The sequence below is a fragment of the Lynx canadensis genome, chromosome B4 (assembly GCF_007474595.2).
Source record: "Lynx canadensis isolate LIC74 chromosome B4, mLynCan4.pri.v2, whole genome shotgun sequence".
In the NCBI taxonomy this organism is placed as follows: domain Eukaryota; kingdom Metazoa; phylum Chordata; class Mammalia; order Carnivora; family Felidae; genus Lynx; species Lynx canadensis.
Window position 1 is genome coordinate 121316548 of NC_044309.1, and position 25692 is coordinate 121342239.

At 36.8% G+C, this 25692-nt stretch overlaps 1 protein-coding gene across 2 annotated transcripts in view; it reads left to right on the forward strand.

Annotated features, from left to right (window-relative positions):
* The window catches only part of UTP20 (UTP20 small subunit processome component), a 109842-nt gene that overhangs the window by 58501 nt on the left and 25649 nt on the right, over positions 1-25692 (forward strand). The window contains exons 28-42 of one of the 2 annotated variants that reach the window (XM_030323493.2): positions 3300-3443; positions 4152-4231; positions 8687-8904; positions 9412-9556; positions 10773-10860; positions 11963-12106; positions 12309-12359; positions 12472-12624; positions 14963-15118; positions 15460-15600; positions 16254-16391; positions 20787-20926; positions 21177-21259; positions 23410-23699; positions 25252-25391. In XM_030323493.2, the coding sequence (XP_030179353.1) occupies positions 3300-3443; positions 4152-4231; positions 8687-8904; positions 9412-9556; positions 10773-10860; positions 11963-12106; positions 12309-12359; positions 12472-12624; positions 14963-15118; positions 15460-15600; positions 16254-16391; positions 20787-20926; positions 21177-21259; positions 23410-23699; positions 25252-25391 (2111 nt within the window). Of the gene's footprint in view, positions 1-3299; positions 3444-4151; positions 4232-8686; positions 8905-9411; positions 9557-10772; positions 10861-11962; positions 12107-12308; positions 12360-12471; positions 12625-14962; positions 15119-15459; positions 15601-16253; positions 16392-20786; positions 20927-21176; positions 21260-23382; positions 23700-25251; positions 25392-25692 lie in introns of both variants that reach the window. The other variant, XM_030323492.2, reaches the window with a different exon arrangement.

The following is a 25692-nucleotide window of genomic DNA, read 5'->3' on the forward strand; positions in this document are numbered from 1 at the left end:
GGTTAACTTAGAAGCAGTTATTCAGTAATGCAGCCTTACTCTTGAGTCAACAGTTAGTAACTCCAAAGACCAAATATGCAATTTCATAGATCATTAGTTAGTGAGGTGCTATTGGAGCTTTTTTTTTTAAGGTTCTTGGACAAGTTCAAAGAATTCCTTGAAGTGCTGTAATGAATTATTACACAGTAATACTGCTTAAGTGAGTTAAACTTCTACATTTGTGTATTTGAACTAAGTTACACATTTATTTATTTTTATTTTTAATTTTATTTGTGTGTGTGTGTGTGTCTTTTAGCTCCTTTAAAACATTGACTGACACTGAAGTATATATCATGAGGGTTGTTGTGGTTTGATTTATTTTGGAATATTTGAACACTGTAGTAACTTTTAAATGTACATGAACTCAGTCATATTGACTGTTCCTCTCGGAGCAAAAGTCTACAATTGCTCGCTTTTAGGGCTTTTCTCAAGTTTACTAAATTATTGAGTAAATTGGGAAGCTGACACTGTAGAAACCAAGTGAGTGGAATGTGTAGATCCTACCCGATGTGGAGGGTGCCTGGTGGGAAGAGGGAAAAGGTGGCGGTGTCTGATTTGACATCATATTTGCTAAGGTTAGTTTCTTATTTTCTCCAGGGGATCATGATACCATATTGTTTCAAATGTAGGTAATAGTTTTTATCTTTTAGCAAACATGATAGACCTCATATTGAAAATATTGCCCGCAGAACTGAAGCAAAGCAGAATGACCTGTAACTGTATCACCTTGTGCTTGCCTGTTATTTCCTGTCGTTGTAATTTGTATAAAGAGATAATTAGCCACAAGTAGATGGTAGAAACCTGGGGGTATGTGAAATATGATGATTCCTCCAATTTGCATGGTGAAGTAATGACATTGTTGCTCCCATTCACTTGAATTTAAAATGTGTTGTTTTAGATTCAAATACTTCTTTTGATCAGAATATCCAATTTTCATCACAAGTAACCCCCCCATTACTTTTCTTCATAATATCATGGCCATAAAGCTTGATGAAATTCATTATATTAGGGTATTGTGTTGTCTTCACAAATTTCAGAGTGGTTTTCCTCACACTAGTCAGAGTGGCTAAAATGAGCAAATCAGGAAACTAGACACTGGCAAGGATGTGGAGAAACGGGAACCCTCTCGCACTGTTGGTGGGAATGCAAACTGGTGCAGCCACTCTGGAAAACAGTGTGGAGGTTCCTCAAAAAATTAAAAATAGATCTACCCTATGACCCAGCAATACCACTGCTAGGAATTTACCCAAGGGATACAGGAGTGCTGATGCATAGGGGCATTTGTACCCAATGTTTATAGCAGCACTTTCAACAGTAGCCAAATCATGGAAAGAGCCTAAATGCCTATCAATTGAGAATGGATAAAGAGGATGTGGTTTATACATACAATGGAATACTACTTGGCAATGAGAAAGAATGAAATCATGCCATTTGCAGCAACGTGGATGGAACTGGAACGTATTATGCTAAGTGAAATAAGTCAGAGAAAGACAGGTATCATATGTTTTCACTCATATGTAGATCTTGAGAAACTTAACAGAAGACCATGGAGGAAGGGAAGGGGAAAAAAATAGTTACAGAGAGGGAGGGAAGCAAACCATAAGAGACTCTTAAATACAGAGAACAAACTGAGGGTTGATGGAAGGTTGGGGAGAGGGGAAAATGAGTGATGGGCATTGAGGAGGGCACTTGTTGGGATGAGCACTGGGTGTTGTATGTAAGCCCATTTGACAGTAAATTATATTAAAAATTTTTTTCAGGGTGGTTTTTAGATTTCGACATAGATAATAAAGGTCCCTTGTAAAAATAAGTTGCCACTATATATCCAGGGCTCACAGTATGTTAATGAAATGGAAAAACAGTTAGGGGTTGCACCTTACCCCATTTGTTTGATTTTTAATAACATTCCGTGCTTGGGAGAAAACTTTCTAGGCTTTTATCTCTCTGCTTGGCCTAAATCCTCTTCATCCTTTAAGATCCACTAGAAATTCTGCCTCTCACATGAAGCATTTATTTCCCTTTTCAAATTTGTAATTCCTCCCCTATTGGCTGTCTTCAGCGTTTTCAGTCTGTCACATAATTTAATATGTTTTCCTTTAGTGAGATTTTAAGCTGAGGTCAGAACTATGGCTGTCATGCCATTGGACTCATTGGTGGGGTCTCAATAAATTATTCTACTCTGAACCTGAACAAACTGGCCACATAATTGTGATTTTGTAACTCATCAGGAAGGAGATGCCGCTAGGAGTAGCAGTATCTGTTATGAAAGAAGTTTGCTCTTAATTCAAACATCCACCCACTCTAGCCTCTGTGCCTCTAAAGACAAATTTTGATTTTTTTCCCATATTTTTCTTTGAACTGTATATTTTCAGATCATCCCATGCCTCAATTTAATCACCTTATTCTCTTATACTGTATGAAGTATTCCACTATATAGACCATACATTCTTTAGTTCCCTAGACTAATTTTTTAACAAGAATAATTGAAAACTCCTAGTTTCAGAAAAAGTAAAAAAAATAAGTTATGAAAACAAAAAAAGAAAGTGACTTTCATTTGAAACAAAGATTTATTTTTCCCCTTAATCTAAGACATTGTGATGGCAAAAAAACTTTTGTTTAGAATGTTCTGTTCATAGGAAGAAATCAGGATTTTATTTGAGACAATTACTGGGATAAAGAAATAAAACAATGCAGGACACAAAGCAGCTGTTCCATTTGTGATTTTTTTTTTTCCCCTTAAGGACACTTTAACGTGATTTTACTAGGCAGTGATAATGGAGCACACCTCACCATTTGACTTTAAGTCTCTGTTTACCCATCTTGTTCAATGAAAAAAGCAATATGATATACTCAGTTGACATTTCCATATGAATCAGAGCCACAGTCAATAGACTTACTAACAGGATTTCCAGTTTGATTCGTAGCCATCTGAGCAAGAGTGCTTCCCTGAGGAATCAAGGATAAAAAGGAAATTGTTTTGTTTTGTTTTTTTTAATTTTTTTAATGTTTATTTATTTTTGAGAGAGAGACAGATTACGAGTGGGAGAGGGACAGAGAGATGGAGACACAGAATCTGAAGTGGGCTCCAGATTTTGAGATGTCAGCACAGAGCCCGATGCAGGGCTCGAAAAAACGAACCAGGAGATCATGACCTGAGCCGAAGTCGGACGCTTAATCAACTGAGCCACACAGGTGCCCTGAAATACGTTTTTTTTTGTTTTTTGTTTTTTGTTTTTTAAGAGAAGATCTTTCTTTTACAGATACAGCTCAGGTTTATTAACCCGCTGAAAAATTTAAGACGTCTTGGAATCAAAATGGTAACTGACATCTTTTTGGATTGGGAGTCTTACCAATTCAGAACAGAAGAAATTGATGCTGTATTTCATGGTGCGGTTTGGCCCCAGGTAAACATGAGTATTACATTCTGCCTGGATATCTTCTGCTTCTTCCCTTGTTTTTACTTTAACCAGCTTAGTCTACACCCAGACATGAATGCCTTTCCTGGTCTTTTCTTTTACACTAAGTCTTCCTTTGTTTCTGGAGCTTCAGAGCACTTTTCTTTGCCTCCACTGCCACCTAAAGCTCAAGAGCTGGTTTCTTAATCCCATGACATTTATACTTAAGGTTAATTTGAATATGACGTGTCTCTCAAGCAAATGGAATATAACTGTTGTATCACCTCAGTGATGTGCCTTTGGATTTTGACAAATACAAGAGAAAATGCACAAGTAATTTTGTTACACATTTCCTTGTTTGTAACCACTTTGTGACGATACCTGGTATAACTGTAACTAAAAAGACTATAGAGGAGACTTGATTTTAGGAAAGATTTCTAGCTGCTTGAGCTCTGTTATTTCTACCCAAATGAAACCTAAAGGACGTCATTCCTTTCAAGTGTCTAGCCCTTCCTTGCACTGCCTTTGCCATCTTCCCTGTGTAGATATTTTGGATTCCTTTGTTTTTTTTCTTTCATCTGTCCTTTAAATGTTAATCTCTGTCCCTTGGCTCTTTATCCTTGGGTGTGGTTTCAGTACTTGTTCTGCTTTTTAGTTATTTTTGTCCACAATTCTGTATGTGATTTTATTTTGTATTCTGTTCATTTTGCGTCCTAGATCGGAAGGCTTGGATCTGAGAGTCAGTATTCTCCCACTCCTCTGCTGAAACTAATTAGTATCTGGAGCAGAAATGCAAGGTATGACCCTTCCTCCCTGCCTTTAAAAAGGACAGTGTTTTAGACCAATCTAGTCAAAATGAGTCAAGGGAATTAATATTATTTATGGTCTTTCCATACAATGAAATACAACAGGTGTGGTTAAAGAGAATAAGGTGGCTGAATTTCAAAATACATAGTTTAAAGAAAAATACAAGTTGCTGAACAATATGATCCAAGAAAAATAACTGTGCATGTGTATATATATAAAACGAAGTAGAAAATGTCTAGAAGGAGAGGTGCCTGGGTGGCTCCGCCAGTTAAGCGTCAGACTCTTGATTTTGGCTCAGGTTATGATCTCATGCTTTGTGGGATTAGGCCCTGTGTCCAGCTGTATGCTTACTGCTCAGGCCCTGCTTGGGATTCTCTCTCTCTCCCTCTCTCTGCCCCTCCCCTGCTCACTGCTCTGTGTGTGTGTCTCTCTCAAAAATAAATAAAAACTTGAAAGAAAGAACGAAAGGAAGGAAGGAAGAGGAAGGAAGGGAGAAAGAAAGAGGAAGGAAGAAAGGAAGGGAGGAAGGAAGGAAGAACAAGAAAAGAAAGAAAAAGAAAATGTCTAGAAGGATACATGGGAAACTGTTAATGTTATTGTAGCATGTGGAGGTTTTGGTGCCCGGGAGCAGGCAAGAGATACTTTTTACGATATACCTTTGGAGTGTTCATTTGTAATTTTTAACAAAGGGGAATAACAAAGGTAAAATAACATTTGCAAGGGTAAAATAACATTTTGCAATTTAAGTTGTAGAGCATAATTATAGCAAAACTTATGCATTTTTGCTAGTTTTACAGTTCCATTAAAACTTAGAAATTAAAAGTATTGGAATCAATAGGGATGTTCTTCTGGTGTGTTGTAATTGTTTCAGTAGTTTGATTTGGCCTGGGAAAGGGAAAAACAGAATGTGAAACATGGCAGATACAGGTTTCTCCAGCTATCTGAAAGTAGAGCATTTCTATGAAACCTTTCTTAAGCCAAAATGGCATAAAGCAAAGAAGTGATTACTATTTATTTACACGGAAAACATTTGTAGCATTCCTAGATCCAAAAAATAACCTCTCATAGGCTTCTCTGATACCTTAGGTCACATCTTGCTAAGGGATGCACAGAATAAATCGAGACAAAGCACAGATGTTCACAGACGCAGTTCATAGCTCTGGCACCTTGATGCTGAGATGCTGAGTGTGGTTGCCAGGGAAGAAGCCTGGCAGGGCCACTCTCGCTGCTCAGGGTGCGTGCTGCCTCCATAATGACTTACTGCACAACAAATGGTGAAAGCTATTTTCGCGTTTCACCTTTTTTCATAAAAGCCAAGTGGCATAGCATGAACTTTTGAAAAGCCAGGGATATGTGTAGTTATACCAGCATATAAACCTGGCTACTTTTTGCATGTTTGCTTAAAAATAAAAGCCAGTTTGTAATTTGCATTCTTTGTCTTTTTCCCAGTTCCTACTTAAAATCAAAAAAATTTCATAGGCTTTTTACATTTTCTAGATGTCCTCTGTTCTTTATAGAACTACGTCTAAGTATACATACAGCCCTCCTGATCATAAGTCAACATTGTTTTGAGGACATCATGAGCCATTTACAGGACCTTCATCTACAGAGGCTTGTGTCACAGACCAAATGCATATTTCCTGAGGAGTGTAGAAACCTATGTTGTTTATCTCAGTGATAGAAATAGACTTGAGTTTGCCCTGATCTGTTTTGAATAATGAAAGGTAGAATTAAAAAAAAAAAAATCATTATTGATTGTGTGATATTAGAATCTTGGCATCAGTTTTTACAAAATTGGTATCCTACTATATAACTAGCTTTTGATTTTATGTTTTTTCATGTACCATGATATCAGGAACTTTTCCCCATGTCATTAAATAGTCATCAAAAACAAACCAAAGGCCTTGACACTGTCTTCCTCAGGAAAACCTGTTTAAAATATTTACTGGTAGTAAGGGCTCTTTTCATTTATTTCCCAGTTTGAGAAAACAGTTTCATGTCTTGTCTTATAACTGGGCGTGTATAAGCAGCCTTTCATAGGCATACTTGAGAAATGTCTTATAGTTGTGTAATTTTTATGCAAATGAACCGTGAAGGACTTTTCATCTAAGACTTGGTGATGGTGACCGCCTTTTATATTAGTTGGGTCCTTTCTTAAGGTATAGATCCACATCACTGGATGCCACTTCATGCTGTGTTCTGCAGTTTCTCCCACTGTGGGTTGGAGAAAAATAGAAGTCACTGAGTAACATGGCTTTTTTTGTATGTAACACTTAACCTGAAAGAAATCTTTAGGACTGACTTCCCTTGAAATCTTCCTGGCAATAGATACACATTTGTTGCTGTGTGTGGAAGAATTAAAAAATGAGTATTTCTGGGGCGCCTGGGTGGCTCAGTCAGTTGAGCATCTGACTTCAGCTCAGGTGATGATCTCACAGCTTGTGAGTTCAAGCCCCGTGTCAGGCTCTGTGCTGACAGCTCGGAGCCTGGAGCCTGCTTCGGATTCTGTGCCTCCCTTTCTCTCTCCCCAACACACTCTCATTCTGTCTCTGTCTGTCTCAAAAATAAATAAACATTTAAAAAAAAATTTTTTTTTAGTGAGTATTTCAGAACCAGCTGATAGAAATGTTACTTTTCAGTTAAAAATTATTTCAAAGTGTGGTTACAGTTTACATAGTGTCAGTTAGACATTTAAGTAGGTTTTCATCTGCAGAGAAGTCCAGCATTTTATTTTGCTTTGTGTTTGGACAGATGCAGGTAGAGCTGAACTATAGCCGGTATCTTTAAGCTTACAATTAAGGTTAAATTGTCTCAGAAATTAAGTGAACTCGAAACAACAGAAACTTACACATTAACTAGAGAGGTCATATAAGCCCAACCATATTCCTGAGGGTGAAGAGAGATGCTATAAATAATTAAGCCAAAACAACCAAAATAAACTGGGACTGTCCCTGGCCACCCTCGCTAATAGCTGCTCTGGTTCTGACCGCCATGAACCCCACGTGACTCCATCTCTTCCTCCTCTGAGCTTTCCTCTCCTGGGCCTGTGATCACATGCTGCCTTTTTTTTACCCTCCTCTCTTAATAGCTGACCTACTTAAAGCTCCCTGAGGGTAGAGAACATGTCACATTATTATTGTTACTACCCCTCATGATCCATGGTTCGTCGATACTCATTACATATTGAAAGACTGGCTGAAATTTCTGACAGAGCCCTATTCTTAAGCATGGAGCATGCCCAGTACACTGTTACATTGCCGTTCAAGAAATGCAGTTTGGTCATTTACAAGTTGTTTTGGATTTGAATGGGTTCTTGCGAAGACCTTGCCAGCAATTGAAAGCAGTTTTTTCACCTTTTGTGCTTAAAAAAAAATGTTAAGACATCATAGAGTAGTGGTTAAGAGAACAGTCTCCAAAACCACACAGACCTAGCTTCAGATCCTAGCATGACTGTGTGTTCTTTGACAGAGTTGGCCTCTCTGAGCCACAGTGTCACCACCTATAGGATGGAAATAATAACAGTACCTACCTCGTGGATAATAGAGGTGATAATGTGTAAAGTATCCTGCTTGGTGCCTGCACATACTATGCCTAGTATCTGTTAGACAAAGTTGTACGGATACAGCCTCTTAGAGGCTTTCTTCAGTTTGTTAGTACTAAGTACATTAAAAGTGCTTGAGCTCTTCTTCCAATGATGATTAATTGGTAAAACCAAACTGCATATTTTTGGTTTTACCTTCCTGCTGATTGTTAGGACTACATCCCTGATGTAAAACAATTTCTGGTTTGCCATTGGCTGGAAAGCCTTTGTGTTCTCTACCCTTGTTGGCGTGTTTCCTCTAGATGGGATGCTCTTATCCTTTGTGCGAGGTTTCATAATTGGGGATGGATTCATCCACCTCCACCCGAAAATGATCCTAATCTCTAAATGTTGCATATCCCAATATAGCAAATTCTTGTTTGGTCTGTACTCTTAATTTCCATGCTGTAGTATGTTGGTTTTTATGTTTTATAAACATTCACACTCTAGAAGGCTTTTAATTGAAAAATAGCTTGTCTTCAATACATTTCTTGTAGAAAAGGCTTAGACTTTGGAGTTAGACTGTGGTTCAGATCTCAGCTCTACACCACTAAGCACAGTGGCTTTAGACAAGTCTCAGGGTTTTTTTTTGTTTGTTTTTGTTTTTTACCTGTAATGTGGGGACCGTGTTAGAGATGTTATGAGGATTAAACGAGAGATGTAGATAAATTGTCTAATGTAATGTTGGTGAGGTGTCTACCATTACCCATCATATTATAGATTTTAAAATAATTTCCCTTTTGAGTAATCTTACTAATGTTCCTTCACATATGTATTTAAACTCAATATGAAAATTCATATAGAACATGTTTTCATAAATAAACATTGAGAAATAAGATGACTATTTCAATGTTTCTCCTTGCAGGTATTTCCCTTTACTGGCTAAACAGAAACCTGGGCACCCTGAGTGTGATATCCTGACCAACGTCTTTGCAATTCTGTCAGCGAAGAATCTCTCTGAAGCCACAGCCTCTATTGTGATGGATATAGCTGATGACCTTCTTAACCTTCCAGATTTTGAACCCACAGAAACACTTTCAAGCTTGCCGGTGACTGGATGCGAATACACCGAAAGGACAGATGGTACGTGTGCTGTACAAAGCAAAGCTAGCATTTGTGCCCTCACAAAGGAAAAAGTCCATACAATTTGGCTCTTTTAATTACTTACATTATTAAAAGAGTTTCTTTTCTGTAGAAATTAATACCAACTTACATAAACTGAATTTTCTTTGCAGTCATAGCAATTCAGATTATTTATGCTCCAGAAAGCTCAACTGCCCACCAGGAAATTATCAAATGACTTCCACTGTCCTGTTTCTGAATTCTTCCTATCATATTGTACGAACAGTTCTTTTACTACTTCCCAAAATGGGTTAATTAGATAAAGCCTCCGGGGTCTCTTATATAAACTTAAATTTAGCTAATGATACAGCTATTATGACTAAGAAGAAAGTTATTTCATCTTTAAATTTGAAATTTATTAAATGCTTATGATAATTGAGTGGTTTCCTTGTCTGTCATTATGAAGATAGTGTACGATTATCCTTTAAGAGAATAATTTATTAAAATCAAAACATCACTTTTTTTCAGAGTCTATCACAATGGGAGGAAGATTAATTCTACCTCATGTACCTGCAATTCTCCAATATCTCAGCAAAACCACAATAAGTGCAGAAAAGGTGAAAAAGAAAAAGAACAGAGCACAAGTCAGTAAGGAACTTGGCATTCTGTCAAAGTAAGTGATATATATACGTCCTTAAAAGGTAACATTACTCTCCGTGGTTTTAATTTCTGCTAAATTATGTCCAGTTTTTCAGTTATTTAAATGTGATAATAAGCTGAAAAGGTTTTCAGTATTTTAAATGCTCTCCATTTTTAAGTTAATGTGGAACTCTTTCTTTTCTGCAATATTTATTAAAAAACTTTTATGTAAAGCATCTGCCTTCATTTTATTATAAGAAAACAGTCTTCAAAATTCTAAAGTAGAATAACAGATTTGCTTGTTTAGCCTTTGCATATTTTGTTCAACTAGAATTTTGAAAAAAAAAGAATTTTGAGTTACATGAGATCACATACTTTTTTTTTTTTTTTAGTTTAATTGATAAAAATAATTAACTTAAAAGAGCAGGCTGTGGTTGCTTTGTTTGTTTTCTAAGGGTCAAGAAGATCTTGCAAGGATTTTTAAAGATTCTTTTTGTCAGTAGACCTAATAATATGTAATTGTGATTTCTATAGCAAGGTTAGTAAACCAGAGCACAAAAAATGTTTCTGTTTTAAACTCTAAATTGTTCCAGGCCTTAGCTGTGAAGTTTATTTTTTCTGTTAACCTCAGCAACAGCAAAAAGATATATTAGAGAATCGTTGAGGAACTTCTTTGAAATGTTTTATTTATACTGTTGTACTTCTAAGTTTTGCAGAATGGGAAACCACACAAAATACACTCATTGAATTTTATCACAGGCTGTGTGGTGGTGAAAAGGTGAAGAGAGATCAGGCACCAGAAAGACCCGGGTTTGAAAGCCCTGCTCTACCATTTCTTAGCAATGTGACACCAGTTTCTCTGAGTCTCCCATTTTCTTTGGGCAAAATGGAGCTAAAAATAATTCCTACATTGAAGGCTATTTTGGAATTAAAGTGAAAATTATACAGAAAGCCTTCTACAAGTCTTGGCACTTAGAATGTTATTTCTTTGTAAAATAAGAAATTACTGATTGTCAGATCATGGTATCTACACAGTCAGATGCTACAAGAGAAATAGAATAGTAGCAAGGTGCCTGAAGTTGGAGAGAAGTGAGCAGACACTGCTAAATAAGTCACCTGAACTTTTTATAGATGAACACATAAAAGCCACCTGTGTCTGTCACGTTTTTCTACAAAAAGTTGAGCTTCTTAGAGAAGTACTCTCAAATTGTTGATCTTCCTTATATATCCATTTTTTTCCCCATCTCTAGGATCAGCAAGTTCATGAAAGACAAAGAACAAAGTTCTCTGCTCATTACACTTCTCCTCCCTTTCCTCCACCGTGGCAATATTGCTCAGGTACAGATTCATAGGATTTTATTTTGTCTCTGAAGCAACACTTTATTATTAGATTTATTTGTGAGCAGTAATTTCCTTGGTTAGATTCTGTGATGTATTTGTGAAGAGACTTTATATAGAAATACAAAAATAAAAATAGAGGAGAAAAATTGGGATGGAAGTAGGAATGAGGGTGCACAAGAAGGTGGAAAACGCCATCATCAGTCATAACAGAAAAAGTGTTATTAATCCCTTCATTTTCCTTTCTTTAGCTTCTAATCCATTTCAAGGCTTTTTTTTTTTTCCCCTGACTTTGACCAGTAATGAATCTGGAACCCAAAAAGTACATCGTATAATCTTTTTTTATTTTTTTTTATTTTTTTTTTTTTAGTGTTTATTTCTGAGACAGAGAGCATGAGTGGGGGAGGGGCAGAGAGAGAGGGAGAGAGAGAATCAGAAGCAGGCTCCAGTCTCCGAGCTGTCAACACAGAGCCCGACATGGGGCTTGAACTCACAAACCGTGAGATATCATGACCTGAGCCGAAGTTGGTCACTCAACCAACTGAGCCACTCAGGAGCCCCAGTATATCGTATAATCTTAAATATAGATCACAGTTGCAGCACTGAATAAAAAGTCAGACTATAATAATATTAGGCATAGCTAAGAATTTTCTGATATGATTTTCAAACCTTAGTTCAATCCCAAGTTAAAGAGTCTTCCCATGCTCAAACTCAGGTATGAGGCCGAAGCCATTACACTGAACATCTCTTACCGCATAGTAATTCAGTGTGGAAAACCACAGATCCGTAGACAACCAGAAATGTGTATTTTTTTTTCAGCAAGCTCATTTTTCTTGGCTCTTTTTGTACTCAGTAGAGGAAATTCTGTCCCAAAGCCATATGTGTTTTCTATTAGAATTAAGGAAGAAACCGTTCATGTACATTGTTGTGGATTTTATGTTAAGTTAAAATGCTAAGAACTTTTAAAAGACTGTGAAATAACTTTTCCAATTACTACTTTTGCTTCTTATTCATAATTGTATGTTTTCTGGACTGAAATATATTAAAGCCAAGTTGATCAGCTTTATAAATTACTGAAATATGATTTCTCTTTCTTCTTAAGGATACAGAGGTTGATATTTTGGTGACAGTACAAAACCTTTTAAAACATTGTCTGGAGCCTACAAGCTTCCTCAAGCCTCTAGCAAAACTCTTCTCAGTTATTAAGAATAAATTGTCAAGACAGCTGCTTTGTACAGTTTTCCAGGTCTGTAATACTAATTTTTACCCCAAACCACCCACCCCTTTTTAAAAAGATAACTATGACATGTTATTACACATATTAACAGCTTTCTTGGTGCCAGTATGATGTTTCATATAAATTTGAGTGGAAGGAGGGAGTTAAAGGGAGGAGGGCAGGAAAATTAAGATTTTATTCAGTAATAACATACTTTTTTCATTCCATTTAGACTCTTTCTGATTTTGAGAGTGAATTAAAATACATTACTGATGTTGTCAAGGTAAGAGAGAAAGTCTTCTCTTTTGCTTCAAAAGTATTATCATTTTTGTTTATTTAAGATTCATGTACTTTCACCTATGTTTTCAGCGTTTCAATGTTTTCATTTCTTGTAGCTTAACGCCTTTGATCAAAGACATCTTGATGATATCAACTTTGATGTTCGCTTCTCAGCATTCCAGACAATCGCCTCTTGTATTAAAGAGATGCAAACTGTGGATGTTAACTACTTAATTCTAGTCATGCATAATTGTTTCTATAATCTGGAGGTAGGTTTTTATAGCAAAAGTTTATGATTGGTTTTCACTGTTTTGATAATACAACTGCATGACCAAATTCCTTAATTTGTGTTTTGAGCAGGACAAAGACTTTTGTGTAAAATTTCTTTTAGTTGCACAATATTTTGCAATATGGTGAAGACCATATTGTTATTCTCATGATTTAAAAGATAAGTACTTTGAATAAAATAATATATGTGGAAACACTTTGAAAAATCCAAAAGCTGTGTATTAGAATAGGGAAATTCATAAAGACAGAAAGTAAATTAGTGGCTAGGTTACGAAGGGCTTCCAAGGGAGGGAGGAATGGGAACGGAGAGGGAGGACTTCAGATTGGCACAGGGTTTATTTTGAGAGTAATAAAAATGTTCTGAAGTTAGATAGTGGTGATGGTTGAAACAACCTTGTGAATATATTTGCAAAAAGACTTTATACTGAAAACCATTAAATTGTACACTTTAAAGTGTACAAAAGGGCGAATTTTAGAGGTGCCTGGGTGGCTCAGTCATTTAAGCATCTGACTTCGGCTCGGGTCATGATCTCACAGTCTGTGAGTTCAAGCCCCACCGTCGGGCTCTGTGCTGACGGCTCGGAGCCTGGAGCCTGCTTCAGATTCTGTGTCTCCCTCTCTCTCTGCCCCTCCCCCACTCATATTCTGTCTCTCAAAAATAAACATTAAAATAATTTTTTTTTTAAGGGTGAACTTTAGGGGTACCTGGGTGGCTCAGTTGGTTGAGCATCTGACTTCAGCTTAGGTCATGATCTCTCAGTTTGTGAGTTTGAGCCCCGCATCGTGCTCTGTACTAACAGCTCAGAGCCTGGAACCTGCTTTGGACTCTGTGTGTGTCTCTTTCTGTCCCTCCTCTGCTCACACTCTCTCTCTCTCTCAAAATAAATAGACATTTTTTTAAAAAAGTGAATTTTATAGTATTTCAATTATATCTCAGTTTTTTGAAGTTTTGTAACTACTATCATTATTTGACAGTCTGCCCTCCTTTATTGATATAGAACTATAAAGGGTTTGGACTATAATTAAGTGCCATGTTGCTGAATTGAATTAAAGCCCCAAAATGGGGAAAATGGAACCCTTGATTTGTAGTTGACCATGTAATCAGTAATATCTTTGTGGCATTTTATAGTTATTCATCAGGTATCAACAATTATGTAATATATGAAAAAGTAATCTCTCTGTTTGGAGATAATACTTCATATATTATGTCAAGTTCCAACACAAAGGATTCCAAATCACTGCTTGGTTGGCTGAGTTGGAAATAGTTTCTCCACATTCACTGCCTACATTGCTCGAAGCAGGAACTGGAGCACAACTAACCAGGATTATACCAGCCAACTTTGTCATGCTCAGTGATCATGTGACACTGAATATTGAAAACTGCTTATTTTGCTTGTTTGGAGAATTAAAACAAATCAAAAACTCTATTTCATCATATTTTCCAAATGGGAGTGACACTTCTCAGTAAGCATGATTTTTTAAAGTTATATACTACAGGCACGCCTCATTTTATCATGCTTTGCAGATACTGTTTTTTACAAATTGAAGGTTTGTGGCAACTCTGCTTCAAACAAGTCTGTCAGCACAATTTTTCCAATAGCATTTGCTTACTTTGTGTCTTTGTGTCACATTTGCTAATTCTCACAATATTTCAGACTTTTTCATTATTATTATGTTTGTCATGGTGATCTGTGATCAGTGATTCTGACTCTCTGAAATACAGATCATGGTAAATATTTTTTTTTTTTTTCAACATTTATTTATTTTTGGGACAGAGAGAGACAGAGCATGAACGGGGGAGGGGCAGAGAGAGAGGGAGACACAGAATCAGAAACAGGCTCCAGGCTCTGAGCCATCAGCCCAGAGCCTGACGCGGGGCTCGAACTCACGGACCGCGAGATCGTGACCTGGCTGAAGTCGGACGCTTAACCGACTGCGCCACCCAGGCGCCCCCATGGTAAATATTTTTTAATGAAGGTATGTGCCTTGTTTTTTTAGACATAATGCTAGTGCACACTTAATAGACCATAGCATAGTGTAAACGTAACTTTTATATGCACTGGGAAACATTAATATTCATGTCACCTACTTTATTGTGATTTTCACTTTGCTGTGGTGGTCTGGAACCAGACTCACAGTATCTCTGAGATATGCCTGCATGTTCCTCACAACCCTACATTTGGTTCTTCCTTATGATTTTTACATAGACGAGTGGCAACATTTTCACTGAGGGGTAAACTCTTTCATTGGGAAATAATATTCCATATTACAGATATTACACAGAATAATTTGGGGTTTTTTCTTTTTTCCTGTTTCCAGTTAGGAGACATGTCTTTAAGTGATAATGCCAGCATATGCCTGATGAGTATCATCAAGAAGGTAGCTGCCTTGAACGTCACAGAGAAAGAATACAGGGAAATCATTCATCGTTCACTCCTGGAGAAATTGAGGAAAGGATTGAAGAGCCAGACAGAGGTATTGGGGTTTGCGATTGTATTTTTGTCTTTTACATACTACTGTCTGTGAGTTTTGGTATTGGTTTTGTTTTTCCCTACTTATACTGTTGTTGAAAAGCAGTCAGTCTTATAAGTACATTTAATTAAAATACTTGATTGCATAAATACCAAACTTTTAACAGGAGAATGAGAATAGAAAGGAGAGCAATCACTTCTGATTTCAGTTTGTGTTTATAGTGGGAATATTTTACTTTAAAAAAAAAGAAAAAAAAATTGTAATGGCTTTGTTGTGTGTTTCTTTGTATCCTCTAGAAAACAAATTCTTTAAAATTTTTTTTCCCCTCAATTTGGCATTTGCAGAATATTCAACAGGATTATACCACAGTGCTTTCCTGTTTAATTCAAACTTTTCCAAATCAACCAGAATTTAAAGAGTTGGTACAGCTTACTGATTGCCATGATCCAGAAATGGACTTCTTTGAGAATATGAAACACATTCAGGTAGAAGACAGTTCTGTTCAGTTCTTTTTTTCCCTGCCTACAAGTATTTCAAACTGTTCTGTCTCATTTAAAAAGATATATTTTAATTTTCCAAAAAGTTTTGAGCCTCTGATTTCTTGGTCTTCTTGATCGTCAATGAAATTAGCACAGGAAATGATCATTTTCCTGGGGTCTGTTTTCTTTCATGGTATCATAAACCACAATTACAGTGTCACCTTTCTCTGCCATTTGCTAAGAAGTTTAACTGCTTTAGGATCCATTGTTAAACAAATGCTGTGGATTATATCTCTGGAAGCAAATCAAGGCATAGGTGTTGCTCATGTAACACATGGACTGCCCTTCACTCCTTTAATCTCTTCATGCAAAAGGAACATGATACTGGGGCACCTGTGTGACTCAGTCAGTTGAGCATCCAACTTGTGGTTTTGGCTCAGGTCATGATCTCACAGTTTCGTGGGTTTGAGCCCCACGTCAGGCTCAGTGCTGGCAGCATGAAGCCTGCCTAGGATTCTCTCTCTCTGCCCTGCCCCCACTTGCACTGTCTCTGTCTCTCTCAAATAAATAAATAAACTTCAAAAAGAAATGATGCAGAAATGGAGCTGGTTATAGGTGAGTTCATTCAGTAACTAATTCTTATTTTATCTAACGCATAGATCCACAGAAGAGCAAGAGCCTTGAAGAAACTGGCAAAACAGCTAATGGAAGGCAAAGTTATGCTATCTTCTAAATCTCTCCAGAATTACATCATGCCTTATGCCATGACTCCAATTTTTGATGAGAAAATGCTCAAGGTAGGACATTAGATTTAGAAAACATTAAGCCTCAGGGCACCTGGGTGGCTCAGTCGGTTAGGCGTCATCCAACTTTGGTTCAGGTCATGGTCTCATGGTTTGTGACTTTGAAACCCGCATTGGGCTCTGTGCTGACAGCTCAGAGTCTGGATGGAGCCTGCTTCAGATTCTGTGTCTCCCTGTCTCTCTGCCCCTCCCCTGCTCTCTCTCTCTCTCTCAAAATAAACATTAAAAAAAAAGAAAAGAAACCATTAAACCTCTACCCATACTGTGACACACTTTTCCAAAATGCATATGGGGTTGGTGGCATCCATGTTGATGTTGTCACCATAATTAGAGGCTTAGAATAGTTCTGAAGCCCTTAGAATGGTACTTGGCACACAGTAAATGTTCTATAAATGGTAGGCATTATTTTTATTTTCATTATTATTAGCTCGCAAAGGCCAGCCACAAAATATTTCCCCTCTTAGAAATGATCACATTACTAACATAGCATACTTTTATTTTTGTATCATAGGATTTAATTCTGATAAATACCCTTAATAATCAGTATTTTCCCAAATGTCTTACAAGAAATGAAGTCACACAATAGCTACCTTTTCTTTAACACTATACCAGCTACAGGAGCTATTTTAAGTACTTTACATAGTCTTACTTCATCCTCACCACAGCTCAGCCCTATGGGGGGGATTGTTGTCAGTATATTACAGGAAAGTAAACTCGGAATATGTGAGGTATTTATCTTTCTCAAAGACATACAGAATGAGAATCAGTATTTGAACTTAGGCCTGTCTTCACTGTTAGACTACACAGTACCAAAAAAACAGTGCCTGGCACATTGTAAGACCCTGGTAAATGATATTTATTGATCAGATTAATGAAAGAGTGAAATTTAAGTCCAATTTGAGGCGATATCAGGAGCTGTTGGTCGAACTTATTCTGTGTTGATCACATGGTCTTGTGCAAGTTTAGGTTTCCCCTATTGTTTCAAAATTTTTTTAAAGAATTACCTACATAGGGGCGCCTGGGTGGCTCAGTTGGTTAAGCATCTGACTTCAGCTCAGGTCATGATCTCATGGTTTGTGGGTTTGAGCCCCACATCAGGCTCCGTTCTGATGGCTCAGAGCCTGAAGCCTGCTTCAGATTCTGTGTCTCCCCCTCTCTCTCTGTCCCTCCCCCCGACCATTCAAAGATGAATAAACATTAAAAAAAAAGAAAAGAAAAGAATTACGTACGTAAATAAAAGAATACTCCCCCTAAATTCTGGCTTGAAGAGCCAGTAAGCACAACCAATTTATAGTTTGATGGCAGTAAAATAGGAAAGAGGTGTAGATGAAAAAAATAAATTATATTTAGTTTTGGTTGATGTTAACATATCTCTTTAAACGTTTATTTATGTTAAGGGAGAGACTGCTCATGAGTGGGGGAGGGGCAGAGAGAGAGGGAGAGACAGTTTCCACAGTGTTACTGCAGAGCCGGATGGGGGGTTTAGTCCCATGAACCATGAGCTCATGACCTGAGCTGAAATCAAGAGTCAGTTGCTTAACCAGCTGAGCCACCCAGGCACCGCAATATGGTATATCTTTTTAGTGTTCTATTTTTTTTTTTTTTAAACATATTTGTGATTTTGTATTTACAGTTGGTTTCTGGTAGATAACATATAACTGGGTCTTGGCAGTTTTATCAAACCTGACAATCTCTGCCTTTTAATAGGTTTTAGACAGGGGCATCTAGATGGTGCAGTTAAGCATCCGACTCTTGATTTTTGTCTCTGGTTTGATTTTTGTCTCCAGTTGATTTTTGTCTCACCACTGTGAGATCAAGCTCTGCATCAGGCTCCACACTGACAGTATGAAGCCTACTTGGGGTTCTCTCTCTCTTCTTCCTCTGCCCCTCCCCTGTTCATGCTTTCTCTCAAAAAAAAAAAATCGCTTTTTAGACCATTTACATTTAATATGATTATTAATATGGTTGGATTTATATCTTTGATGTTATTTATATTCCATTTGTCCCTCTCTTTTTTCCCTTGTATTGGATTAATTGGATTTTTTAAGCGATTTTATCTCTGTTGGCTTATTAGTTATCATTGAGCTCTTTTTATAGGTTTTACCTCTACATTAGTTCTGGTGTCCTTTTTTTTTTTTTCAGTTTATGTATTTTGATAGAGAAATAGAGTGCATGTGTCCAAGAGCATGCACAACTAGGGGAGGAGCAGAGAAAGAGGGAGAGAGAGAATCCCAAGCAGGCTCTGTGCAGTCATCATGGAGCCTGACTCAGGCAGGGCTCAATCCCATGAACCATGAGATCATGACCTGAGCTGAAACCAAGAGTCAGACACTCAACTGACTGAGCCACCCAGGTGCCCCTACCTATACATTAGTTTTAAACATATATTGTTATTTTTGCCTTAAACAGTCAATTATCTTTTAAAGTGATCTTTCAAAATAAGGAAGGATCTTTTATATTTCCTTACATATTTATAATTTCTGGTTACTTCCAATTACTTATAATTTTCCAGTTATTCCTTTGGGTAGATCCAGATATACTGCTATATCATTTTATTCCTGACAGGAAGACCACCTTTAAAGTTTTTATAGTAAAGGTCTACTGGTGATGAATTCTTTCAGTTTTTATGTCTTTTCTCATCTTTGCTTTTGAAAGATGATGTTTCTGGAAGTTGTGGAATTCTAGATTGACAGGGCTTTTTTTCTTTCTATTCTTTAAAGATAATTGCTCTATTGTCTTCTGATTTATATCATTTCCAACAAGAAGTCATTCTTATCTTTCTTCCTCTGAGTGTAATATATCTATTTTTAGGGGCTGCCTTGAAAATCTTCTCTATATCACTGGTTTTAAGCTAGTTGATTATGCTGTGCCTTAGTGTAGTTTCCTTCATATTTCTTGTGCTTGGGGTTTGTTGAGCTTTTTGGATCTACTGATTTGTAGTGTTCTTCAAACTTGGAATTTTTTGCCATTATTTCTTCAAAGATACTTTTGGGTCCCCTTCTTGCCTTTGGAGACTCCAGTGTGTATTAGGCCACTCAGAATTGGCCCAAACTCACTGAAGCTCTTTTTTTTTTTTTTTTTTTTTCATTAGTTTCCCCCCCTCCACCCAGGGTTTCATCTTGTTTCATTTTTGTTTCAAATTTGTATCGCTGTGTCTTCAAATTCACTAATCTTTTCTTCTTCAGAGTCTGATCTGATTTGAATCCTATCCAGTGTGTCTTTCCTTCCAGAACTGTCTTTTCTATTTCTGAATTTTTGGCTTGGGCCTTATAATTTTATATCTTACCTCTCCTTAACATGCTTCTGCTTTCCTTTCCCTTCTTGATCTTATGGAATGTAATTTCATCAATTGTCTTTCTTTGTCTACTTAAGTCTATTATCTGTGTCACTTTGGGTCTGTTTCTACTGGTTGATTTTTCTTGTCATGAGAGGTATTTTCTGCAGCTTTCTTCTCTGTGTAGCTCTCTCCTCTCTATGCTTTGCCCTTTGGACTCTGGCTGCCACAGCCTTCTCTCTGCCTTCTTACCTCAGGGAGACCACTGGGCCCTTTTTGGGTTTCTCCTGTGCTATGGCCTGACAGTTCTCTTCACACAGTGAAATTAGGATAATTATAAGACACATTTCATTTGTTGCCTTTCTCTCAGCTAACACTGTACTGCACTGTTCAATGTCCAAAGTCTGAAAACTGCTATTTCATATATTTTTGTCTATTTTTCTAGTTTAAGGTAATCAGGGTAAAACCAGTCCCTGTTCTTTATGGTGGCGTGAAAGAAATGTCTCCAAGGCATCTGTACTGTTGAATGCTGAGCTGTACATTAAAGTTAACTTTAGTGTTTAACTTTACACACTGAATTTACTTCATTCACTGTCTATAGGCTTTAACCCATCAGGGAGGTCTGAATGGAAAAAAGTACAAAGTATGAACTGATTAATATCCTTTAATTAAAGATGGTGTCATTTCTTTAATTGACAGTGTCTTTTCCTAGAGCTGTTAGGGGGAGTGGGATATAGTTTAGGCATTCTTTCCCTTCTATAATTGCTAATCACCTACTGTCTAAGCTTTTTATTTATTTATTTATTTTTTTAAATTTTTTTTTAACGTTTATTTACTTTTGAGACAGAAAGAGACAGAGCATGAATGGGGGAGGGTCAGAGAGAGAGAGGGAGACACAGAATCTGAAATAGGCTCCAGGCTCTGAGCTGTCAGCACAGAACCCAACGCGGGGCTCGAACTCATGAACCGTGAGATCATGACCTGAGCCGAAGTCAGATGCTTAACCGACTGAGCCACCCAGGCGCCCCTGTCTAAGCTTTTTAGTGTACGAAGTTAGCTCTTTATTTTATTAGCAAATACTTATTCTATGTTGATGCTCTTGATTTGTTTTACAGCATGAAAATATAACCATTGCTGCCACAGAAGTTATTGGAGCTATTTGCAAACACCTCTCTTGGTCAGCATATATATATTACTTGAAACATTTCATTCATGTCTTACAGACAGGACAGATCAATCAAAAGTTGGGTGTCAGGTATGTATGGTCAAGCTTATTTTTGCTTTGTTTTTAAAATGTAAATTTTGGATTATTTCCTGAAGTGGTCTCTCTAATCTTAGTTTGCTTTTACCTTGTATTAATGAGGTTATGCTAATATTTGTTGAATTCAAAAATACCTAAAACTGGTAAAAATAATTTTACTGTTGATAAGTCTTTAAATCCTTCACTTTAATCATCAAATGATGTTATGAATCAGACATTTGTGTGTACATTCTTTTTTCAACAGTTTGCTAGTAATAGTGTTAGAAGCATTCCACTTCGACCACAAAACTCTTGAAGAACAAATGAGAAAAATTCAGAATGAAGAAAGTAAGTTTTTAAAACTTTCTTAAACTAGATTTCCACTCTATTCTTGGATAATTGATGTTAATGAATTAAAGATGGCAAAATTCAACTTATCACCTTTTTCTACTTAGAGCAGTGACCAGTGAATGAGTCAGGAGGAAGTTAAAGCAAATGGTTTGAGTATTTGTGTAAAATCTTTTTTTTAACAATAGAGAAGGCCAGTCTAAATTATATGGGTAAAAAAAAAATCTGAGCTTAAATTATTTATATAGAAATCCAATTTTACCACCTGCATGTATGGAAAGAACAGTAAGCAATGAATGCAAAGATAGTATAAGAAAAGAATTAAAAATTAGAGCAACAATTAATAAGACAAAGTAGATACAATAAGAAAGGATCATCAAAGCTAAAAATAGGTATATGAAAAGATTGTAAATTGGCAAACCTCTGTCAAGATTGATCAGTAAAAATAGAAGGCATAGGCATAATAAACATTAAGAATTTTTAAAGGTCCCAATCAAATTAAAAAGGTAAAATAATATTATGATCTTTGAACTTAAAAATTTGAATACTTGAGTGAGATATACAAACTCTTAGAAAAATAAAATACAAAAGCTGGCTTTAAAAGAAATAGAAAATCTGGGTATATCTCTAACTACTAAAAAATTGACTCTGTAGTTACAAACCTTCTCCTGATGAAAATACCAGGTTCACGTTGCTTTATAGGCTAGTTATACAAATATTGAAGGAATGGGTAATTTCAACCTTACATCAGCTATTTCAGATGATTAATAAAAAGGAAGCTTCCACTAACTCATGAAGTTGGTATAATTGGTTAATGGAATTTAACATTAGCATGCAAAAAACATGTGGTCCTCTAAAGAGGCACAAGGGAAACATTTGGTTAGATTTAGTATTTAGTCATGATATCAAATAAGGAACAAATAGAAATTTTCTTAACCTGTTAGAGGATGAACACTTAAATAGGCCAATAGGCTGTTTTTGCTAAAAGACATTGAAATATTTTGGCACTTAGTTTGCACTACTTCAGCATTCCTTCCTACTCAAGAATTTCTAATTCTTTGATTCACAGTAAAATCATTACAGAGCCACACTAATAAATAGCAAAGACTGGCTTGAATTTGTAGGAACCTTTTGTGTTTTAAACCATTAATTAAAACCGTTAATGGTTTAAACCATTGATCAAACTAAAGTCTCTCAACGGTTTATCTTCAGGCAGTTGAATCTGCATTTTGCAATTTTGCATCAATAAAAACATTAAAAATTAAAATAATCTGCTTAACTGTCTATTTTCTTAGATATGACTAAAGTTTAAAACATTTATTGAGTACTATGAGCTGGGCCTTTCGAGACATTATCTCCTTTGTTCTCATAAAAACCTTACAAGAACCTTAGTTGTTAGTTACACCATTATTTTTTGATATGAGAAATTACAGTTCAGAAATGTAAAGTAACTTTCCCAAAGCTACACAGCCAGGAAATAAAATAAAGACTAATGGCTACCATTTTTTTGAAAGTCTGTGACGTATCAGAAATGTGTATTTGGGTGATTATAGACTTTATCTCATTGAATCGTGACAACAGCCTTGCAAGTGGTGCCATCTCCATCTTACTGATAAAGAATACAAAGCCCACTAGGCTTAGGTTAACTCACTTTGGTCATATGGCTTGTTAGCAGATCCATGCCTGGACTTGCCCCAGTACAACACTGCCTAATTTTCTTTAATGAACTGAGCCCTATAGTAAGGGACATTTCTGCATGAGAACTGTTGGCTGCATTATAGTTTTCATGCTCATGAGTATAGGTTTTTGTTTTTGGAAACCTCCAACCATAATACTTTGGAAGCTTTCTTTTGGTTAAGACCCTCCTCCCCACCTAGTCTCCAAGTGTATTCCCAACATAGCCTGCACTTGCTCTCCCACACTCATAACTGTCCGTTTACTTGTCTCTGTTCCACATTAGACTCCAAACTGTAAGACAGCAAAAAATCATAACCCTCTCACATAGTTCTGTTTCCTTTAGTACTTTATCTTACCTATCTGTAGTTGGAGACTAGATCGTTTTTATTGGATGTTGGTGGGAAAGACTTGTAACACAACTGTGTTGTTTCCTTATTTGATTTAAGGTGACTTTTGTTGTTTACTAAACATAGACACAGTAGAAGTGATTGAGTTGCCAGAGCATGAAACCATGGAATTAGAGCATATGGATGAGGAAGAGAAGGAAAACAAATGTAAGAATTTGTCAGACAACAACAAAGAACCGGGAAACCCCGATCCAGCTGAATGTCAAGGGGCATCAGCTAAAGAACCTGAGTGTGTCACTGGGTCCATCTCTTTCCTTCCTCGGAATAAGGAAGAATTGGAGAGAACAATTAAAAATATCCAAGGAACCATAACTGGGGATATCCTACCCAGGCTACATAAATGCCTGGCCTCTACGGTAATCATTCTGGTTGGGGCCCAACAGAATGGGGCCCATTCTGTCTGTGTAAACCCAAGTGTTTGTGGCACTCTGTCAGCCTGAGGCTCCTGACTATTATTGATTGACTTCAGCTTTTGGGTTTTCTTTCATCTCAACATTTCAGAATTCACCTCCCTTGTTTTGTCTCATCATCTTTAGGTTCATATTCTGCTGCAGCAAAGCAGCAATTTTTCTTCATTATGATTTTCATCTGGTAGATATCTCCAAAGCAGATAATTAGATAATTCTCATTTCAAAAAAAAAAAAAGAGTTTTAAAAAATTAGAATATGTTTCCCTTTTCTACTTCTTGGCCACTTACTTCTCTGCTGTTCAGAATTCATCTTCTTCCTGGGTAATAGGAATAACATTTAGCAGTGGATTCTCAGGAAGTCAGAGCCTTTCTTTCTCAGGGTAAAACAGGGGTTGGCAAACTGTAGTCCATGGGCTGGATCTATCCTGCAGCCTGTTGTAAGTAAAGTTTTTTTGGAACACGGTTACATTTATCGATTTGCATATTGTCTAATTCTGCTTTTGTGTTACCACAGCAGAGTTGAGTAGCTTCAACAGAGATCTTAAGCCAAAAATACTATCTGGCCCTCTACAGAAGTTTGCCAGCCCCTGGTGTAAAATATTGACTTGGTCATTTTGTATATTTGTAAATATAACTTCTTACTTGAGGCACTATATTTCTTATGTACAAACACTGTCACTCAAACTCTTGAAAATCCCGATTGATATAAATTTTTTATGATTTTTAGATATTTCACAGCAATCTTAATCCACATCAGTGAAAACTTGACTATTTTTTTCTGATTGTTCCTTTGGGAAAAAACATTCTCTCTTTTTATTTTTTTAATATAATTTATTGTCAACTTAACTAACATACAGTGTATATAGTATGCTCTTGGCTTTGGGAGTAGATTCCTGTGATTCATCACTTACATAAACACCCAGTGCTCATCCCAACAGGTGCCCTCCTTAATGTCCATCACCCATTTTCCCCTCTCCCCTGCCGCCCCATCAATCATCAGTTTGTTCTATTTAAGAGTCTCTTATGTTTGCCTCCTCTCTGCTTGAAACTATTTTTTCCCCTTCCCTTCCCCCATGGTCATCTGTTAAGTTTCTCAAATTCCACATATGAGTGAAAACATATGAAATCTGTCCTTCTCTGACTGACTTACTTCACTTTGCATAATACCCTCCAGTTCCATCCACATTGTTGCAAATGGCAAGATTTCATTCTTTCTCATTGCCAAGTAGTATTCCATTGTATATATAAACCACGTCTTCTTTATCCATTCGTCAGTTGATGGATATTTGGGCTCTTCTTTGGAAAAAACATTATTATTCCTATTATTTTTATAATTCTTTGAGAGTTATTCTCAAATTGCATAATTTAGTTTGTTTTTTAAGACCGTAAACTTAGAAGTGTCATATCAAAGAGCTTATCGTTCAAATGCAAGATTTCAGTGTTGGTAGGTCCCCGATCCATTTATTTTTGTTTTAGTTTAACCTAAATTTTTCTTACAGACTAAAAGGGAAGAAGAACACAAGCTCATAAAATCCAAGGTTGTGAATGATGAGGAAGTAGTTCGAGTTCCTTTAGCTTTTGCCATGGTTAAACTAATGCAGTCCCTTCCACAAGAAGTTATGGAAGCTAACCTGCCGAGGTATATTGTATGACAAATTAGAAATGTTCAGTGAAACTCACAACTTGGTTCTTTCTTCCTGACTCTTGAGTCTCTTTTTGTGAGGAAGAGACGTATTGTCACAATTTGCTGTGATTTAGAATCCTAATTGGGGGGCACCTGGGTGGCTCAGTTGGTTAAGCTCAGGTCATGATCTCACAGTTCATGAGTTTGGGCCCCACGTCCAGCTCTTTGCTGACAGCTGGGAGCCTGGAGCCTGCTTTGGATTCTGTGTCTCCTCTCTCTCTGCCCCTCCCCTGCTCACACTCTATGTCTCTGTCTC